We start from the raw sequence: 15487 nt of genomic DNA on the forward strand, positions 1-15487 counted from the left end.
AAAGAAGGACGAATGAGAGAGAGAGAGAAGAGAGAAGGACGGATGGTGGAGATGGCCCCGATGAAGGGAGACCATTGGCCAAAGAAGAGAGAGAGAGGGAAACACGTTGGGAGGGGAAATGAAAAAACTTTCCCCCCACGCGTTTTAGGATTCAAAGGAAAATAAATAAATAAATAAAGCCACGTATGCAAGGGTGGTGGGATCCCGGTGGGTACCCAAGCATTTTCCTAATTCAATTACTAAATAGGCTTGAAGGAAAAGCTAAGTTTGGAGAGTTTAGAGAGAGAAGCTCCTTTTTCTCTTAGGCCTCCCCTATTATTCGGCCATGGGAGGGAAGCTTCCCTCCCCCCCCTTTTTTTTTTGTACCAACCGTCTCTTCTGAGGTTCTTCTTCCCTTTCCAACACTAAACTCACCGGTGGTTCCCTTTTGTCATTGTGTTTTGTGCGATTTTTGAGAGGGTTGTAAGTTGAAATATTTGGATTTAGATCTATACGCTTCCCTCTCTATTATTTCACAACATGGGCCTCACCATTGGGTTCGCCGGACTCCTCCAATTCTCCCGCTAGCCAGCATGTCCCCCACCAACCCTAGCACATTGGCGCGTGGCTCGCACGCACCAGGCGCTATTCTGGCACGTGGCGGTTACGTGCCTCTCCCCCGCCTTCCCCCCACCTCAATTTGCAGCGGCCTTTGGCGAATTAGACGTTTTTCCTATTGGTGGCACTCTCTCCCCTCCCTTGACTGGACCTCAGTTGTTGGTTTTTATTATTGTATATTTTTTGCTTTTTTAGGTTAGTTCTTGTTGTTTGCCTGATATATGTTCAAGGATTGCTGAATCTTACAACTTTTTTTAGCTTAGAGCTGCCATCTCTTTTTTTTTTTTTTTACTGAGCTTCATTTTAAAGAGGTGTTCTTTATTGTTGTTGTGTAATCTTTATATTTGTTTTGGTAGTTGCTTACAAGTCAGTTTATGGCTTTGTGTTTAAAGAGTCTTTTTACAAGTCTTTATGTTCCGTGTAACTTCGCTTTTTGGAATTTGTTTTTTGAATGAATGAAGATGGAGTTTCTGTTAATTTTTTTTTTACTAAATAGGCTTGGTCGCTGTCGTTTTTTGGCTACCTTTCACTCAATCCATCACTCTCGGTTACGATTATCGCCAACAACCTCTCTCTCTCTCTCTCTCTCTCTCTCTCTCTCTGAGTTTGGGCGTCATAGAGACACTTCCTTGTTGATGAACAAAGGTAAAACAAAGAAAGAAAAGAAAAATCCAACTTTTTCTTGTCTCCATGTAAAAATTGGTGATCATTTGCTTTAATTTATTCCATTTCGTATTCCGAAATTTAGGCAAATAAATAAAGATCTTTCAAAAATATTTTCTTCTAAAGTGTCTGTGCTTCATTTTCTTGCTAGAAAAACAAAGAATGACTCCTTCTCTTTGTCAATGCAATTAATCCTTTTAGCCTCTTCCTTTCCTTTATTTTAAATTTGATATTTTCCTGAATTAGTGAAAATTTACCGTAATTGTAAGCTTTGCAGTATTGGACAGATAAGGGTTTGTGATGAGGTTGAGAGTTTTGGTAATTCTGTAGAAGTTTGATGGGCATTTTCATGAAGGGGGGTGGGGTTTGTGTGATTTTTAAAGCTATCACCGTAAGCTTTGATAAATTGAGTCTGTAAATGCTAATTCAGGCTTTGAAGGTTGGACAGACAACTGGGTTTGGCTTATAATTTGGAGTAGTTACTTGACATGGAAGCTCGTATGGATTTATTGGATCAGCTTGGCCCCAACCTGTCTTCGGAGATTCTAACGTATTTGGAGGATCCGTCTGATCTTTTCCGTGCTAGTTTCGTCTCACGGTCTTGGCGACATTGTGGTGAGCTAAAACAGTTAAATGTCTTTTTAGTTATGCATACAACAATGGTAGTAATTGTTTTTCTTTTTAATTTTTTATTGGTAAGTTTCACATGTGGGACTTGAACCCACAACCTCAGCCTCCACCTTGCTACAAAGGGGGGAAGCACCATTTGAGCTAAAGCTCATTGGCTTATATGAGTGATTGTTATGGTAGTAATTGTTACTTACATCTTTTTGGTATGAGTGATTACCATATATGATAAATATTTTTGTACTTAACTTTAAATAGAAAACTTGATCATTCTGGTTGTCTTTGTAACATGTAGGAACAATTAGAAAGAGGCATTGTTTAAGTAGGTAACCTACTTCGTTAGGGGAATAGATGAATTAAGTGAAGTTGTAAAAATTGGATGCTGGAGAGCGGATGGACAATGGGTGGTAGAATTTTATTTGATAGTAAAACATTTTGTCAGATGTGTATTTTCTATTTTTTCTTAAAGGGAAAAGAAAGATAACGAATTCAATGCCCAGTATTTTTTGCCACCTCTTCTCATAGAGTTGTAGTCTGAGGTGATATCACCTTTGGTTGATATGTTGTGCTTCTTGCATAACCTATGTGATTGTAACTTTTAAGGGAAAAATAATTATTGAAAGCTCTTTTTCAAAGGGGTTCAGTTGCAGCAGAGACTAAAGATAATGATTGGTTTGAACTTTTGATGTTCTGCAGTAATTGCAAATGGTCTTTGGAAGCAGTTCTGCTTGCGAATGTTTCCTCAGTTATCTAGAGTTGCTCGTGTTATTGAATTGAACAATGGCAGCGAAAAAGAGCTTGTTGAAGTCGGATCTAGCTATCAAATGGAATGGGAATCTTTGAAAAGGGATGATAGGGTCTATGCTCTTTTAGCTCGATATTGTACATCATTTCTTGTTGGGAATTGCATTTCACAAGCAATTAGTGCATCTAGCACTGATAATTATCCAGAGGAAAGCATTGAAAATACTCTACAACCAGCAGATGTTGTTGAACGGAGGGCTTCGTACTGGTCAAGTAAAGGACAAAGTAATCCTGCGATACCTGAGACACTAATATACAAGTTGGCCAGTGAGTTGTGTGTTGTTACTGAGATCAATATACGCCCTTTCCAAGGTGTAGTGTCAAAATTTCTGTAAACTATATGCTCTTCCAGTTTGTTTTGACCGTTTACACATCTTTTGATGATGATGTGATATCTTTACTTGTCCAGTTTACTTTCATTTCGGTTTACCTATATGTTCGGCTAGATCTGTGCGATTTCGAATGGGTCATCCCAAAAGCCTTGCGGATGTAGGGAGTGATCTCCCTGGTGACTCATTTCCTGGTTCTGCTGATGACAAGTTCGTATGGACCTACACTTCGCAAGAATTTCCAATGGCTCAGGTGTGTTCTTAGACTACTTTCTGTTTTCTTTTTTCCTTTTACATTTTATTTTAGGTGGTTTCTAGTGTGAGGGGATTTTTAGGGATTAGGGATGTCTATTTCATTACAACCATTAAGGAGCTGAAGTGTGATCTTTTACAGGCGTTGCTCTGTTGACACTTAACTAAAAGTCCTTGACTAAAAGTACACTGTGCTTTGCCGACCAAATCTGCTTTCCTTTTGATTTTAGCTTGAAAATATGTTTCTTTCTTGTGGTCTGCTTTCCATTCTGCCATAATAGTTTTTAAGCACTTTAATTACCCCTTCTCCCCTCTCTTCTTCTACCGAAAAAAGAGAGAAGACTAAGGATTGGGGAAGGGACAGAGCTGTCAACCCAACTAGGCAGTCCATTGCTGATCACCTTCCCAGAACCTGAATATAGCAGCCCATCTGGCTGCCCTATGTGAAACACTGTTTATGCTTATATTTTATTGCAACTTATTTGGAAAGTTGAAAGTGGTTATGACTTGTCAATTATAAGCATACCTATAGATATGAACGACTTGCCCCTGACCTCCTTCATCACATCAAGGACCTGAAGCGAATTCAAGAAGCTGCTGGATTTGACAATACCTCCCTGGACAAGCTTCAGCAATGAAAGGATTTGGAGTGAACCTGATGTCTGCACGTATTGACACATCCCCCTCCACAAAAGCTTAGGATGAAAGGATTTATAGTTTGCACATATAGGACATGCTCCGGGCAGTTGATAGCAATATTTCCATAGCTACTGGGGTATGCTAAGCAATGTAATGGTTCCTTCAGTCTTCTTGCTCTGTGAGAGGTGATTAAAGCTTCCCAGAATCAATCACAAGCTGTGAAACAGACTTCAATACCAGCATCCGATACAGAAGATGTGATTGCGGACAGCAATACTGTGAACTTAGGCATAATGACAGCTATATATGTTCTGTAAAGTTTTTGTTTGTGTTTGAGTTCGTGTGCATGAAAGAACCCTAGTTAGTAAACTAACATATGGATTAACTGATTTATAACAAAAGACGTAATGGATTTTATGTACACCCTATTGTGGTAAGGAATGGTGGAATAACCATTGATCAGAAAATAGCATTGTTCTCAAGCCATAAAAGCTGCATTACAGATCCTTCCATGGTAATTGCTATTAAGGATACAAGACTACCTGAACCTCCCTCAGCCAACTTAGACGCCACTACAGCAGACAAACCCTACATTACTGCCTCAACCTCACTCGGTGACAGTAGACAAACCCTAGAGTAGTCAACCGTGATTCAAGGAAGACTTCCTAAACTGAACAACAGAATATCCTTTCCATATCAGACCTACAACGGCTAGCATATCTCCGTATCCTCTCATTAATCCTATTCCTCGCAATACACACCAACGGTTGTATTGCCTTTAGGACAGGATACTACTTACCATATCTAACCTATTTAATTATAGAATAATTTTTTGCGTTCCTTTGTCTCTGACTCACGGCCATCAAAATACAGAGAAAATCAAGAGAGGATCTGCAACCATAAGAGATCTTTTTCTGGGAAGCTTGCGTCTCTCTAAATTTCAGCCATGTGAGGCGTGGCGGTGGGCTGTTGCGAACCCCTTCGGGGGTTGTCGTGTGAGGTAGGGCATGGAGAACTGGTTCTTTGTGGAGGCTAAGTCCTTCATCTTCTCGGTAGTGGAAGGGTCATTTGAGTTAAGGGTGGCGGAGAAGAGGAAAGGCTTCTCAGGGTGGATTCGGCTGAGCACAGGATGTGTTGCTTGGTTATTGTCAATGGTGGAAGAGGTGTTGCAAAATCCGGGCTTCAAAAATTTTGTTAAATCTTTTAGAGAGGGCTCGAAGGTGACCATCGTTCGGAGATGTGGGAATTGCTCCGGCCGATTCTTGGAGGTGGCGGTGTACGCTGTGGGTGGTCAAAGAGGGATGATTGTATTTCCTGAAGGCCTTGACGGGCGGGGTTGGCGGCAAGTTTATGGGGAGTTGAGTAAAGTTTTGGCTTTCTTTGGAACCTCGGTGGTGTCGTCTCCTTTTAGTGGCGTCCCGACGGAGAAGAGTTTGGGCAAGGTTGCGGGTGTTTTGTCGTTCACAGAGGTGGTGGGCTCGCCGGTTGTTGGCGAGCCTTTGGTTCAGTAGGCAGCGGCGGTCTAGTGCGAGTTGGAGAAGATCTATTCGCTGGATTGGGAGTCGGTGCCCTTCCGGCAAGTGGTGGATTGTTACGATTTGGAAAGGTCCTCCTTCGGTCCTATAGGTAAAGGCCTTGTGGTCGACTGCTACGCTCTGGAGTGTTCCTCTTCCAGTCCTCTGGGTAAGGACCTTCTTGCGTGTTCCAAGATGCGGGATGCAGTCGATGTTGCTGAGGCTGTAGGTGACGTTGCAGTGCAGGAGTTGGGGATATTCAGGAAGCTTCTTGTTATTTTTGAAAAGTGGCTTCTTTGGGCTTGTGCGATTTGGGCAAGGTTTCCTATGATGGGCTGAAGCGGAGCATGGGCAGGATTAAGTGTTGCCTTGGGTTGGGCAGAATGCGTTTTAGGGCTAGGTCTAGAAGGGTGGGCTGTAGGTCTTTTTCTAAAAAGACCAGTAAGTCGGGTCTTATAAGAGTGGTTTACATTAAGAAGGCTAAGAAATGTGGGTTAGCGTCGGTTCATGGATCTGACGCGAGTATGGGTTCTGTCCCTTTGGGCTCGGGTTCCTCGGTGCCGAAAGTTGTGGGTTTTTCGTCAGCCTCTTTTCCGGCGTTAAAAGAGCATTCCTCTCCCTATCCTCCGGTTTTTTCTGCCATGGAGTTACTCGTGGATAAGTCCTATGCTCCGTCCAGTTTTGAAGCTTCAAACGTGTCATCGACGGCCGATACTTCTGTTTTTGAGGGTGTTGGTGTCTCTGCTTTGGTGAGGTCAGTTCTGGGTGGGGACCTCCTTTGTTGCCTTCGTCTGAGATGGCTCCTTCTCCGGCTCTTGTTGGGTTTGATCCAGCTCTCGGCGACTGCTCTTTAGGCTCGGACGCTCTAGGTGAAAGGCTGCGTTACTCCCTCCCTGTGATATCGGAGTTTGGCGCACCTATTTATCCGTCGGAATCCAAGTCAATGCTTAAATACTCTCGGAAGAATATGGTGGGCTAATTGGATAAGCATTTGCTTGCAGAGGCTCTTGAGACTTTCAGTATTCCCAATGAGCTTTCTGGGCCGTTTTGTGGGGTTGTCTCCAAGCCCTTGTCAGCTCCTGCAAAGTCTAAACCTGCTCAAGATGAGGGCTATCAGCCTCTCCTTCGGCGTGGCTTCCTTCTCCCAAGCGGCGCGGCTCTTCCTCCGTCAGAAGTGGGTGTGGTTCCACTCTCATTGGTCCAGTCTGTTCTTGGGTGCCCGCCTTTGATGTCTTCTTCAAAGGTGGGTGAATCTTCGCGAGGAGGTGGTTTTGAAGAGATTGGTGGTCCTCTTGGGGTAGCGATTGATCTTAGTTTCTGTTTTAATACTTTTGGGGTCTCCCACGAGGGGAATGTGAAGGGCTTTTTAGACTTCATGACTCTAATTGATGCGGAGCATCGTCTAGAGGCTTCCGTTTCCTCTTCTAAGTTCAAAGGGAGTCGTGAAGTGAAGAACTTAGAGTGCTCGATTAATTATGATGTCAAAGGTTGTAGTTCTAGCAGGGGCAAGGCAAAGCGGCCTAATGTGATGTATTAGTCTCTGGGTTTTGTGGGCTGGTTTTGTAAGGGTTTTTGGGTTTCCTTCTGTTTGGGTTTTTCGGGTTTTTTTTTTCCCTTCCCCTCTCTTTCTAGTTTTGGTGGCCTTTTGTATACTTCTTGTATGCTTAGGGGCGCTTTTTTGCTTTTTATAAAATTCAGTACTTATCAAAAAAAAATTATAGAATAAACCTTTGTAATTGTAGAATGCCATATACACGGCACCCTGTATAAATCTATATATACTGTATCAATATCAAAACTTAAGCATCAAGTGCCAAGGCCTTTTACCCTAATATTTCTCTAAGTTTACATGGTATCAAAGCCACCCAACAGCCAATGCTCTCTCATTGCCACCAATTCCGCACCTTCTGATCTTGCCTCTTTGATGCCCAACGTCACACAGCTTGGAAGCATCAAACTTGAGGGACCTAATTATCTCGGATGGTTCGCTTAATTCGAGCCCATTGTGTGTGGTTATGATCTCCAAGGTTTACTTGATGGAACGGATCCTTGTCCTCTGAAACTCATCGCCAATGCAGCTGGTGATGCTCAAATCCCAAATCCAGCCTATGTTTCAGGGCTGCGCAGAGATCAACAACTACTGAATCTCATCATTTGCTCTCTTGCTCCTTCTTTGGTGCCATTGATGTACGGTTTAAAAACATCACGGCTTGCCTGGAGTAACCTGGCAACACGGTTTGCTGCCACATCCCGATCCAGAATTTCCCACATCAAATGTTAGTTGCAAAGCTTGCAGTAAGGGAATAAGACCTGCACTGAATATCTTAACCAAGCCAAGTCTTGGGCCTACGAACTTTCTGCAGTAGGTAAGCCCGTTGATGATGATGAACTTATCTCCCTCATCATCAATGGCATCAATCCAACCTTTAATTCCTTTGTTACTACTGCCTTCACCCTACGTGACCAAGAAACATCCTTCCATGATTTTCAATCTGAACTTCTTAGCCATGAAATGTTACTCCAAAATCAACAGCACAACAATGCTCTTGAGGCTGGCTCCTTTGCCCTCCATGCTCACCGCACCAAACCTTCCTACAGTAACAACTTTACCTTCAGAAAACCAAGATTCTTTCCCAAACCACCTAGTCAGCACCCCACAACCATTTTCACAATCCTTCTCTCTCCCAAGCGCTAGCCACCATCTCCTCCTCCACGCCAGTACTCTCCCTGCTAGATCTGCGGCAAAACCAGCCACCGTGCCTTGGACTGCTACCATGCCAAGGGCGCCATCCTCCCATGCAACTTGCTGCCATGACAGCTCAAGCCAATGAGGAATTTGCCACTCAGGACTGGCTAGCCAACTCTGGAGCAAACACACACGTCATTGCAGATTCATTCAACCTCACCAATCCTCAGCCTTTTGATGGACTCGATACAGTTGGCGTAGGCAATGGAGCAGGTTTGCATATCCAACAAATTGGTTCCTCTTTAGTTCATTCTCCTGCATCCACATCTAATAATTTTCTGCTTAGAAACATGCTGCAAAAACACAAAGGTTAGAAAAAAACCTCTCGTCTCCCTCTCAAAAAACCCTCTCGCCTCCTCTCAGTTTTGTCTTGTGAGGAGGTGAGAGCTCACCTCCCTCCCTCCTCCTTCTCTTCCGGGTCCTTCCTCTCTAGGCCTCTAGTGGCTTTTCTTGTTCATTTTGGCCTTTTGCTTTGGGTTCTTTGCATCTTCGGAGTAGATCTACGCTGGGTGGGTCTCCTTCGGCGCACTCATGCCCCGCCCGTGGCCTCGCCGGCTTGCTCCAATCATCACTGTCGTCGCCGTTTCTGTGAGTGGCTGCCGCGCCAGTGTGCGTGGCTATTTTGGTTCCTTTTTACCTTTGGTTGTAGATCTACAGTATTTGGGTCCTCCATCTCATGCACGTGCCTCACCGGGGGTCTCCTGTGGTGTTCCGGATATTCCCCATAGTCGGCGCAGCTGCAGGTGACCGCCACGGGCCGTTCCGGCGCGCGTGGCCGAAGGTGTTTTCAAAGTTTCAGTGTTAGATCTACGGTGTTTGGGACCGTTTCTCCACGCACGCGCCGCTCTATGGGCTTCTTCAGCTGATTCCGCTCCTTCGGCTGGCTCTCCGACATCTGCAGCTGGGCGCGTGGCTCCATGCACCACTGCCGGAGTGCGTGGCTTCACACGTCGCCACCGTTGCAAATTTTTTTTTTTTTTTTTTTTTCCCCTTGTAGCTCTAGATTTTCCTTGTATTTTGGGTTTGTTTTCGGCTTCTGTGGGTTTGGGTCTTTGGGTGTTTTTGTTTGGGAGGGTTGTTTGGAGTTCATGTGGGTTTTGGGGGGTTTGTTGGGTTGGATTACTTTAGGGTCTTGTTTGGGTGTTTGTCGGGGGCTTCTTTTTTTTCTTTTTTCTTTTTGGGTATTGGGTTTCTTGTGGGTTTTGCTTGGGTCGGTGTTGAGGCTATTATTTCTTGTATACTCCGTGTGTACTAGGGGTGCCTTACGCTGTTATTTATAAAATATGCACTTACTTATCAAAAAAACATATTGTATTGTCCTTCGGCATCAGCAAACTTATTATCTATTAATAAATTCTACAAAGATAATAAGAGCTGGTTTGCTCTTACTGATGTTGATTTTATTGTGAATGATAACTTGAGTGGAATAGTGCTGCTCCATGGCCCTAGTGAGGATGGGCTATATCCCATCAAACTGCATCCCAAGTCTTTGAATAAATGTAGCGGGTTCACTACCCTACTTGGTGTCAAAACCACTAACATGGTTTGGCATCAACGTTTGGGTCACCCGTTTGGCTCTATGGTGGGGTTTTGGGAAAAAGGGGTAAGAGGATGAGACTGTGGCTTACCTCTCTGCCCATGAGGAGGAGCATTTGCGGGAGATAAGCTTGAGGGGTGTGAGTTTTAGGGGTTTAGGGGCTGTTTTTGTTTTGTAGGTTGTTGTCTGGGGTGGGTCGGTAGTGAGGTTTTTGTTTCTTGTATACTCAGTGTGTATTAGGGGCTCCTTACGCTGTTATTTATAAAATCTGCAATTACTTATATAAAAAAAAGCTAATAATGTGGCCACCATCCAGTCCATCATGACAAAATTGCAGGATGACTTTGCCATTAAAGACCTTGGTTCCGTCTCCTACTTCCTTGGCATCCAGACTTTACTGGACTTCACTTACGGTAGGCCAAGAAGATCCAGGATCTCCTCACCAGAGCCAGCATGATTGATTCCAAGCCGTACCACACTCCCTGCACTGCCGGCTCAAAAATGTCCCAAGTTTGATGGGGAAGTGCTTCCCAATCCTACTGAATACCGCCACATTGTTGGAGCTCTTCAATATGTCACCCTCACACATCCGGACATCGCCTACTTCGTCAATCAGCTGTGTCAGCACATGCACACCCTAACATCTACTCACTGGACAGTAGCTAAAAGAGTGCTTCGTTACTTTAAAGGGACCATTGACTTCGGCCTTCACTACACCACAGTTGAACTCCAACTCATGTGGTTTTCCGACTCTAATTGGGCCGGAAACCCAGACGATCGCCGCTCCACCACCAGCTTCGGTATCTTCCTAGGGCCCAATCTTCTATCCTGGTCTACAAAGAAACAACATGTTGTTTCCAGATCTAGCACAGAAGCTGAGTATCGCATCATGGCCCTTGCAACGGCTGACCTCTACTAGCTCCTCATGCTCTTCCGAGAATTGCAGATATCCCTTCCATCACCACCAACCATCTAGTGTGACAACTCAGGCGCATTGTCTTTGGCTACCAGCGCAGTCTCGTATGCCTGCACCACGCATATTGAAGTCGACGTGTATTTCATCCTGGAAAAGGTCACCAACCGCGACATCCAACTACGTTACCTCTCCACACTTGATTGACATCTTCACCAAACGCCTCACTGCCGATTGGTTCCGTTTCTTGCATGACAAACTTCTGGTCGTCCCTCCCATTAGTTTGCCCAAGGTGGGAGGGGGAGGGGTGTTAAGTATACAAGTCAAACCGAACCATCCTCAGCCAACTCAGCCGCCACTACAGCAGACAAACCCTACACTACAGCCTCAACCTCACTCGGTGACAGCAGACAAACCCTAAAGTAGTCAGCCGTGATTCAAGGAAGACTTCCTAAACTGGACAACAGAATATCCTCACCATATCAGACCTACAACAACTAGCATATCTCTGGATCCTCTCATTAATCCTATTCCTCTCCATACACACCAACGACTTTATTGCCTTTAGGACAGGATACTACTTACCATATTTAACCTATGTAATTATAGAATAAACCTTTGTAATTGTAGAATGCCATATACGCAGCACCCTGTATAAATCTATATATACTGTATCAATATCAAAACCTAAGCATCAAGTGCTAAGGCCTTTTACCCTAATATTTCTCAAAGTTTACAATTGCCTCCTTTTATGAGAAGTGCACTCCCATTCTTATTGAGTGATTAAGAACCAATTTTCTGTTTTAGGAAAGTGGACTGTTCTAGGATAATATAGAAGCAAGCTATTAATGATCTGAGAGATTACCCTGGTTGACACATTTGAAATTTTAGCAATTTTAATACTAGTTTGGATTACTTACTCTTTCTTGCAATTGAAATCTTCTGTCTTCTATTATTTTTAGCTGAGCACTATCTGAAATCTTTTCTTTCTCTTGATCTTATGCTTGTTTGGATATAGCTGACTTCCTTAATGATTTCCTCATGAAAAGGAATGCGAGTTGCAGAAGTTCAAGCTTCCAGAACCTGTTCTTTGTGTTGGAGGAATTTTGCAGATTGAGTTGCTGGGTAGTGTCCACAGATGTGACATAGATGGCCTATTCTATATATGGTTTGTTTCATACGTTCCTTTTTTCATAATTTATGTTTAATACTGATTTGTGGTTATACTATGGAGGATTTAGTTGGCCCATGTAATGCAAAATTTTTTGATCAACAAGATCAGTACTATAAGGCCAACACACACACACACACACACAAAAAATACTGCACTGCTACTTGTAAATTATAATCTATTATATGCACCACTATTTGTAATTTTTTTTAAAAAAGTGATGTTGTATATTTTCTCATACTTCCGGTTCATACATGTTCATTTTTGTGAATTGGCCAACAAGAGGTAAATTATAAAAATAAAAGGGGGAGAGGATGGACAACAAGATCTGTATCTTCCGTCACCAGTTTGCTGCTTGGTTTGCCTCCACCACTTTCACATATATCAGTAAATTTTGGAAATTTATTTCATCCACATGGGGAGATTTTTATAGTAATAGCTCATGCTCTCAAATCTCGTAGTTTGATTATTTTTTCTCTAGTTTTATTTTCAGGTCCCTGTTAACACTTTTGATATTAGCCTAAGCTTTTGTGAGAATGATGATGCAATCAAATAATAAAAAGAAACAAAAGAAAAAGATATGGGCTACTTCGAGAGAGCCTTGGTCTCTAAAACAACCACAAAGGTCTAGGTTTTCATAATATTTAACATGCTTATTCCTTGAGTAGGATTACACTTAAATAGATGACAGCTAAGTCATAAGACATAACCATTAGGTCTAGCTGTTATAACACAATGTAGGAAAATAAACTAAGAAGAAAATAACTAATAGAAAATACATCCCTTATTAAACTAAATACTTAAGGAAATAATATATGGAGATTATACTCCTTATTCACTGCTGTCTTGGGGATTCGGTACTGCCACGTGTATTGCCACATAAGCCATAAAATTCTGAACGTGTCAAATGACTATGGACTGGCTTAGCTGTCACATATCTAAGCTTTAGATTCTGTTAGTTTCTGTGGAATATGAATTTTTGGAAAGTGTGCCAATGGAGTCTGTTGCAAGGATAGTATAATTATTGCAGTACTGTATGCTATCATGTACATAACATGCATGGTTCTACATAATCAATCCTTGTAATCCAGCCTTTCTGCCCTCACAGCATTCTACAAAATAAGGGCCTATTGGGGCAATTTTTTTCTTTCCAAATTAATATTTTGCGTGACATTCTTCTTGTGCTGCAAATAAACGAAAGGCAGAAAGTTGTATATAGTTTTAAGTTTGATGCACTTTATTGCAAATTGCAGCATATCTTATGTTCAAGCTGTGGGGCGGTCCTTATCACCAGCATTTGGTGTAGAAATTCTTGAACCATCTGGGAAGTTTGTCTTGAAGAATGACATGAAGCACAAGCCTCATACCCACCCGAGCTTACCTGAGGATGAGCCCGGTGAAATCTCTGCTGATCTCTTGCAGAGACGTCTCAGGGAAATGTTATATGAATTTGGTGAAGAGGAAAACGAAGCATGGGACGCAGATGATCTCTGAATTTGTTATATATTGTATCTACTTAATCACAACCCCCCCTCCCTCCTTTTCCAAAACAAAACAAGGGATGCTATTGAACTGAATTTGGCTCAAGTTTCTTGTCTCTTAAGGCCTTTCCATATGAAGGATTATATCAGAAAATCCTTCTTTCTTCCTATGCAGTCCTTCTATCAAGAGTTGTATAGCCTTGAATATTGTTTTTTTCTCGTGTAGTGGTATTAACGATATTGTAAGTCTTTTTCCTATTAGAAATTGTTAAGACATTACTTATCAAAAAAAATATATTGTTAAGACTTTACGTCTATTTAAGGTGAGCGAGAATTTTGTGACAAACGGTTCATCACTGTTCATCTCTATGTACTTGAAAAGGAATTACAAACTAAAGCCAAAGCTAAGCTTTAGGCTTAACAAAAAAAAAAATTATAACAAATTAGGGCTGGGCAACCCAACAATAAACACGAGAGAAAGCAGACAAGACAGTGCATCAAATGAATGATGTGGACCTATTGATTCTTGGCACGAATGTCAAGAACTTATGCCACCAACAAAAGTGGTTAAAGGTGTGTATAGAATTCTGATGTGAACCCTACCCAAACATCTGGCGAGTAACAACTACAAGAAACATTGAGAAAAGACATAAAATAAAAAGGCTAGAAATAATACAAGCAAAACAGCAAAACCAGCACAGTGGAGCGGAAGACAGCAGATGAGGTGGTAAACAGCCAAATGCATGGCAGAAAGCCGTCTACACGTTGACGCGTGAGAGATGCACCAGCGAGTGAGATCTACTCGCAAGCGCGTATGGGCCGCATGCTAGCTGGATGGAGACAGGACCGGTGGCAAATGGAAGTGGTGAAGCAGATGAGCACAGTGGAGTGGCGCGTCTGATTGTAAAGCTTCCTAAAGTTGATAGATCTGAGTTTGAAAAACATATCCAAAAACTTCAAAAAAGTGATGGATTCGTGGATAGGAACGGTTGGGCGAGGTAGAATTTGAATGATTGGTGATGGAAGAGCCAACATAGCTGATATTCAAAGATAATACCTCAAAAGAGGTAGATACAGCCTCCAAAGAGGCAGATATGGCCTTTGAGAAGGCGGTTTGAGCCTCAAAAGAGGTTGGAAATGGAGGGGGAGGGAAGTAAAGGGGAAGGGGGAGGAGGAGGGAGTGGATTTCACTACCTCCTCCTCAATAGCCATAGTTATTGGTGGAGATGTCTTCAGGAGAGAGAACGAAGCATTTCACCTCTCAGTTTCGTTCGCTCACCCATGTACATGTATTATTGGGATTTGCTTTGTTGACATTTGATGAGGACTCAAATTTTGGTCAGCCCTTCATCACAATGTTGATATAGTATTCACTAGTACGAAAGGCCTAAAATTGTGGATATGTTTTTCAAGAGTATTTTTTTTTGTTTTTTCTTTGAAAAAATATTTTAACGTGTGACATAAAGGTAAAGATAATTTTTAGAGTTCTATGTATTAAGTTGTTTATTAATATTTTTGTTTTAAAAACAAAAAACAGAAAGGATAAAGAAAAAGTTTGATCAAACCAATTGTTTTAATGTGACATAAGGGTGAAAAGACCTGACATTTTCACCGAGCTCCTTATGTGTGCTGAGGAGATTGAGCGTGGAATTATCATAGCCGAGAGTGCTTTTGATCTCTTTGGAATACACACTAAAAAGATAAAGCGGCACCTGAATGATCGAGAATTAAGCAAACATCATGAACCATCGGCCAAGAGCACTTAAGAGTCCACAGCTAGAGCATGTGGTGTGGTAGCCGCAACCCGGCTACGTGGATTTTAAATTTATAAGTTTACCACTCACAATAGTACGTATCGATTGTACTATAGTAAGAGTGATCGAACCACATAGATTATGGGTTGTTTTTGCATAATAGGGTATCTAAAGAGTGTATTTAACTTAACTTAAGAGTAAAAATAAAAGCAAATGTTGTAGAATTGAAGCTACAACGAGTAAAATAAGAAAAGCGGGAAATGAAAACAAACTTAAAGGAAACTTAGGGTATTGATCTTATCCACTCCTCAACCGATGAAATGCTTAAGGTTTATATGGATCTTCCTAACATGCATGATATGAGCACGTAATGGGCGTCAACCATTACGACGACCTCGACATGAAAATACTTTAGTTAAGACGTAATCATAAAGCACCTAGTTTTACATTAAACAACTCC

General features: G+C 42.2%; 1 protein-coding gene across 2 annotated transcripts; it reads left to right on the top strand.

Moving 5' to 3' along the window:
• The first annotated feature begins 1002 nt into the window (after window positions 1-1002).
• LOC133864481 (F-box protein At4g00755-like) lies at window positions 1003-13590 on the top strand. Of its 2 annotated transcripts, none has more exons than XM_062300827.1 (6): window positions 1003-1242; window positions 1709-1875; window positions 2584-3003; window positions 3101-3273; window positions 11671-11789; window positions 13046-13590. In XM_062300827.1, exons 2-6 carry the CDS (start codon window positions 1749-1751, stop codon window positions 13284-13286), a joined length of 1080 nt encoding a protein of 359 aa, XP_062156811.1. In that variant the 5' UTR covers window positions 1003-1242; window positions 1709-1748; the 3' UTR covers window positions 13287-13590. The 2 variants fall into 2 exon arrangements, with proteins under 2 accessions (XP_062156811.1, XP_062156810.1); XM_062300826.1 differs by having other exon boundaries at window positions 1006-1242; window positions 1691-1875.
• Window positions 13591-15487: the final 1897 nt, after the last annotated feature.

The sequence above is a fragment of the Alnus glutinosa genome, chromosome 3 (genome assembly GCF_958979055.1).
Source record: "Alnus glutinosa chromosome 3, dhAlnGlut1.1, whole genome shotgun sequence".
In the NCBI taxonomy this organism is placed as follows: domain Eukaryota; kingdom Viridiplantae; phylum Streptophyta; class Magnoliopsida; order Fagales; family Betulaceae; genus Alnus; species Alnus glutinosa.

Bases quoted from the DNA above. Each gene is read 5' to 3' on its own strand.
- LOC133864481 (XM_062300827.1), top strand. From the start codon at position 1,749: ATGGAAGCTCGTATGGATTTATTGGATCAGCTTGGCCCCAACCTGTCT. The intron at 3,274-11,670 runs GTGTGTTCTTAG...CCTCATGAAAAG, and splicing joins AAGAATTTCCAATGGCTCAG to GAATGCGAGTTGCAGAAGTT. The intron at 11,790-13,045 runs GTTTGTTTCATA...TGCAAATTGCAG, and splicing joins GATGGCCTATTCTATATATG to CATATCTTATGTTCAAGCTG.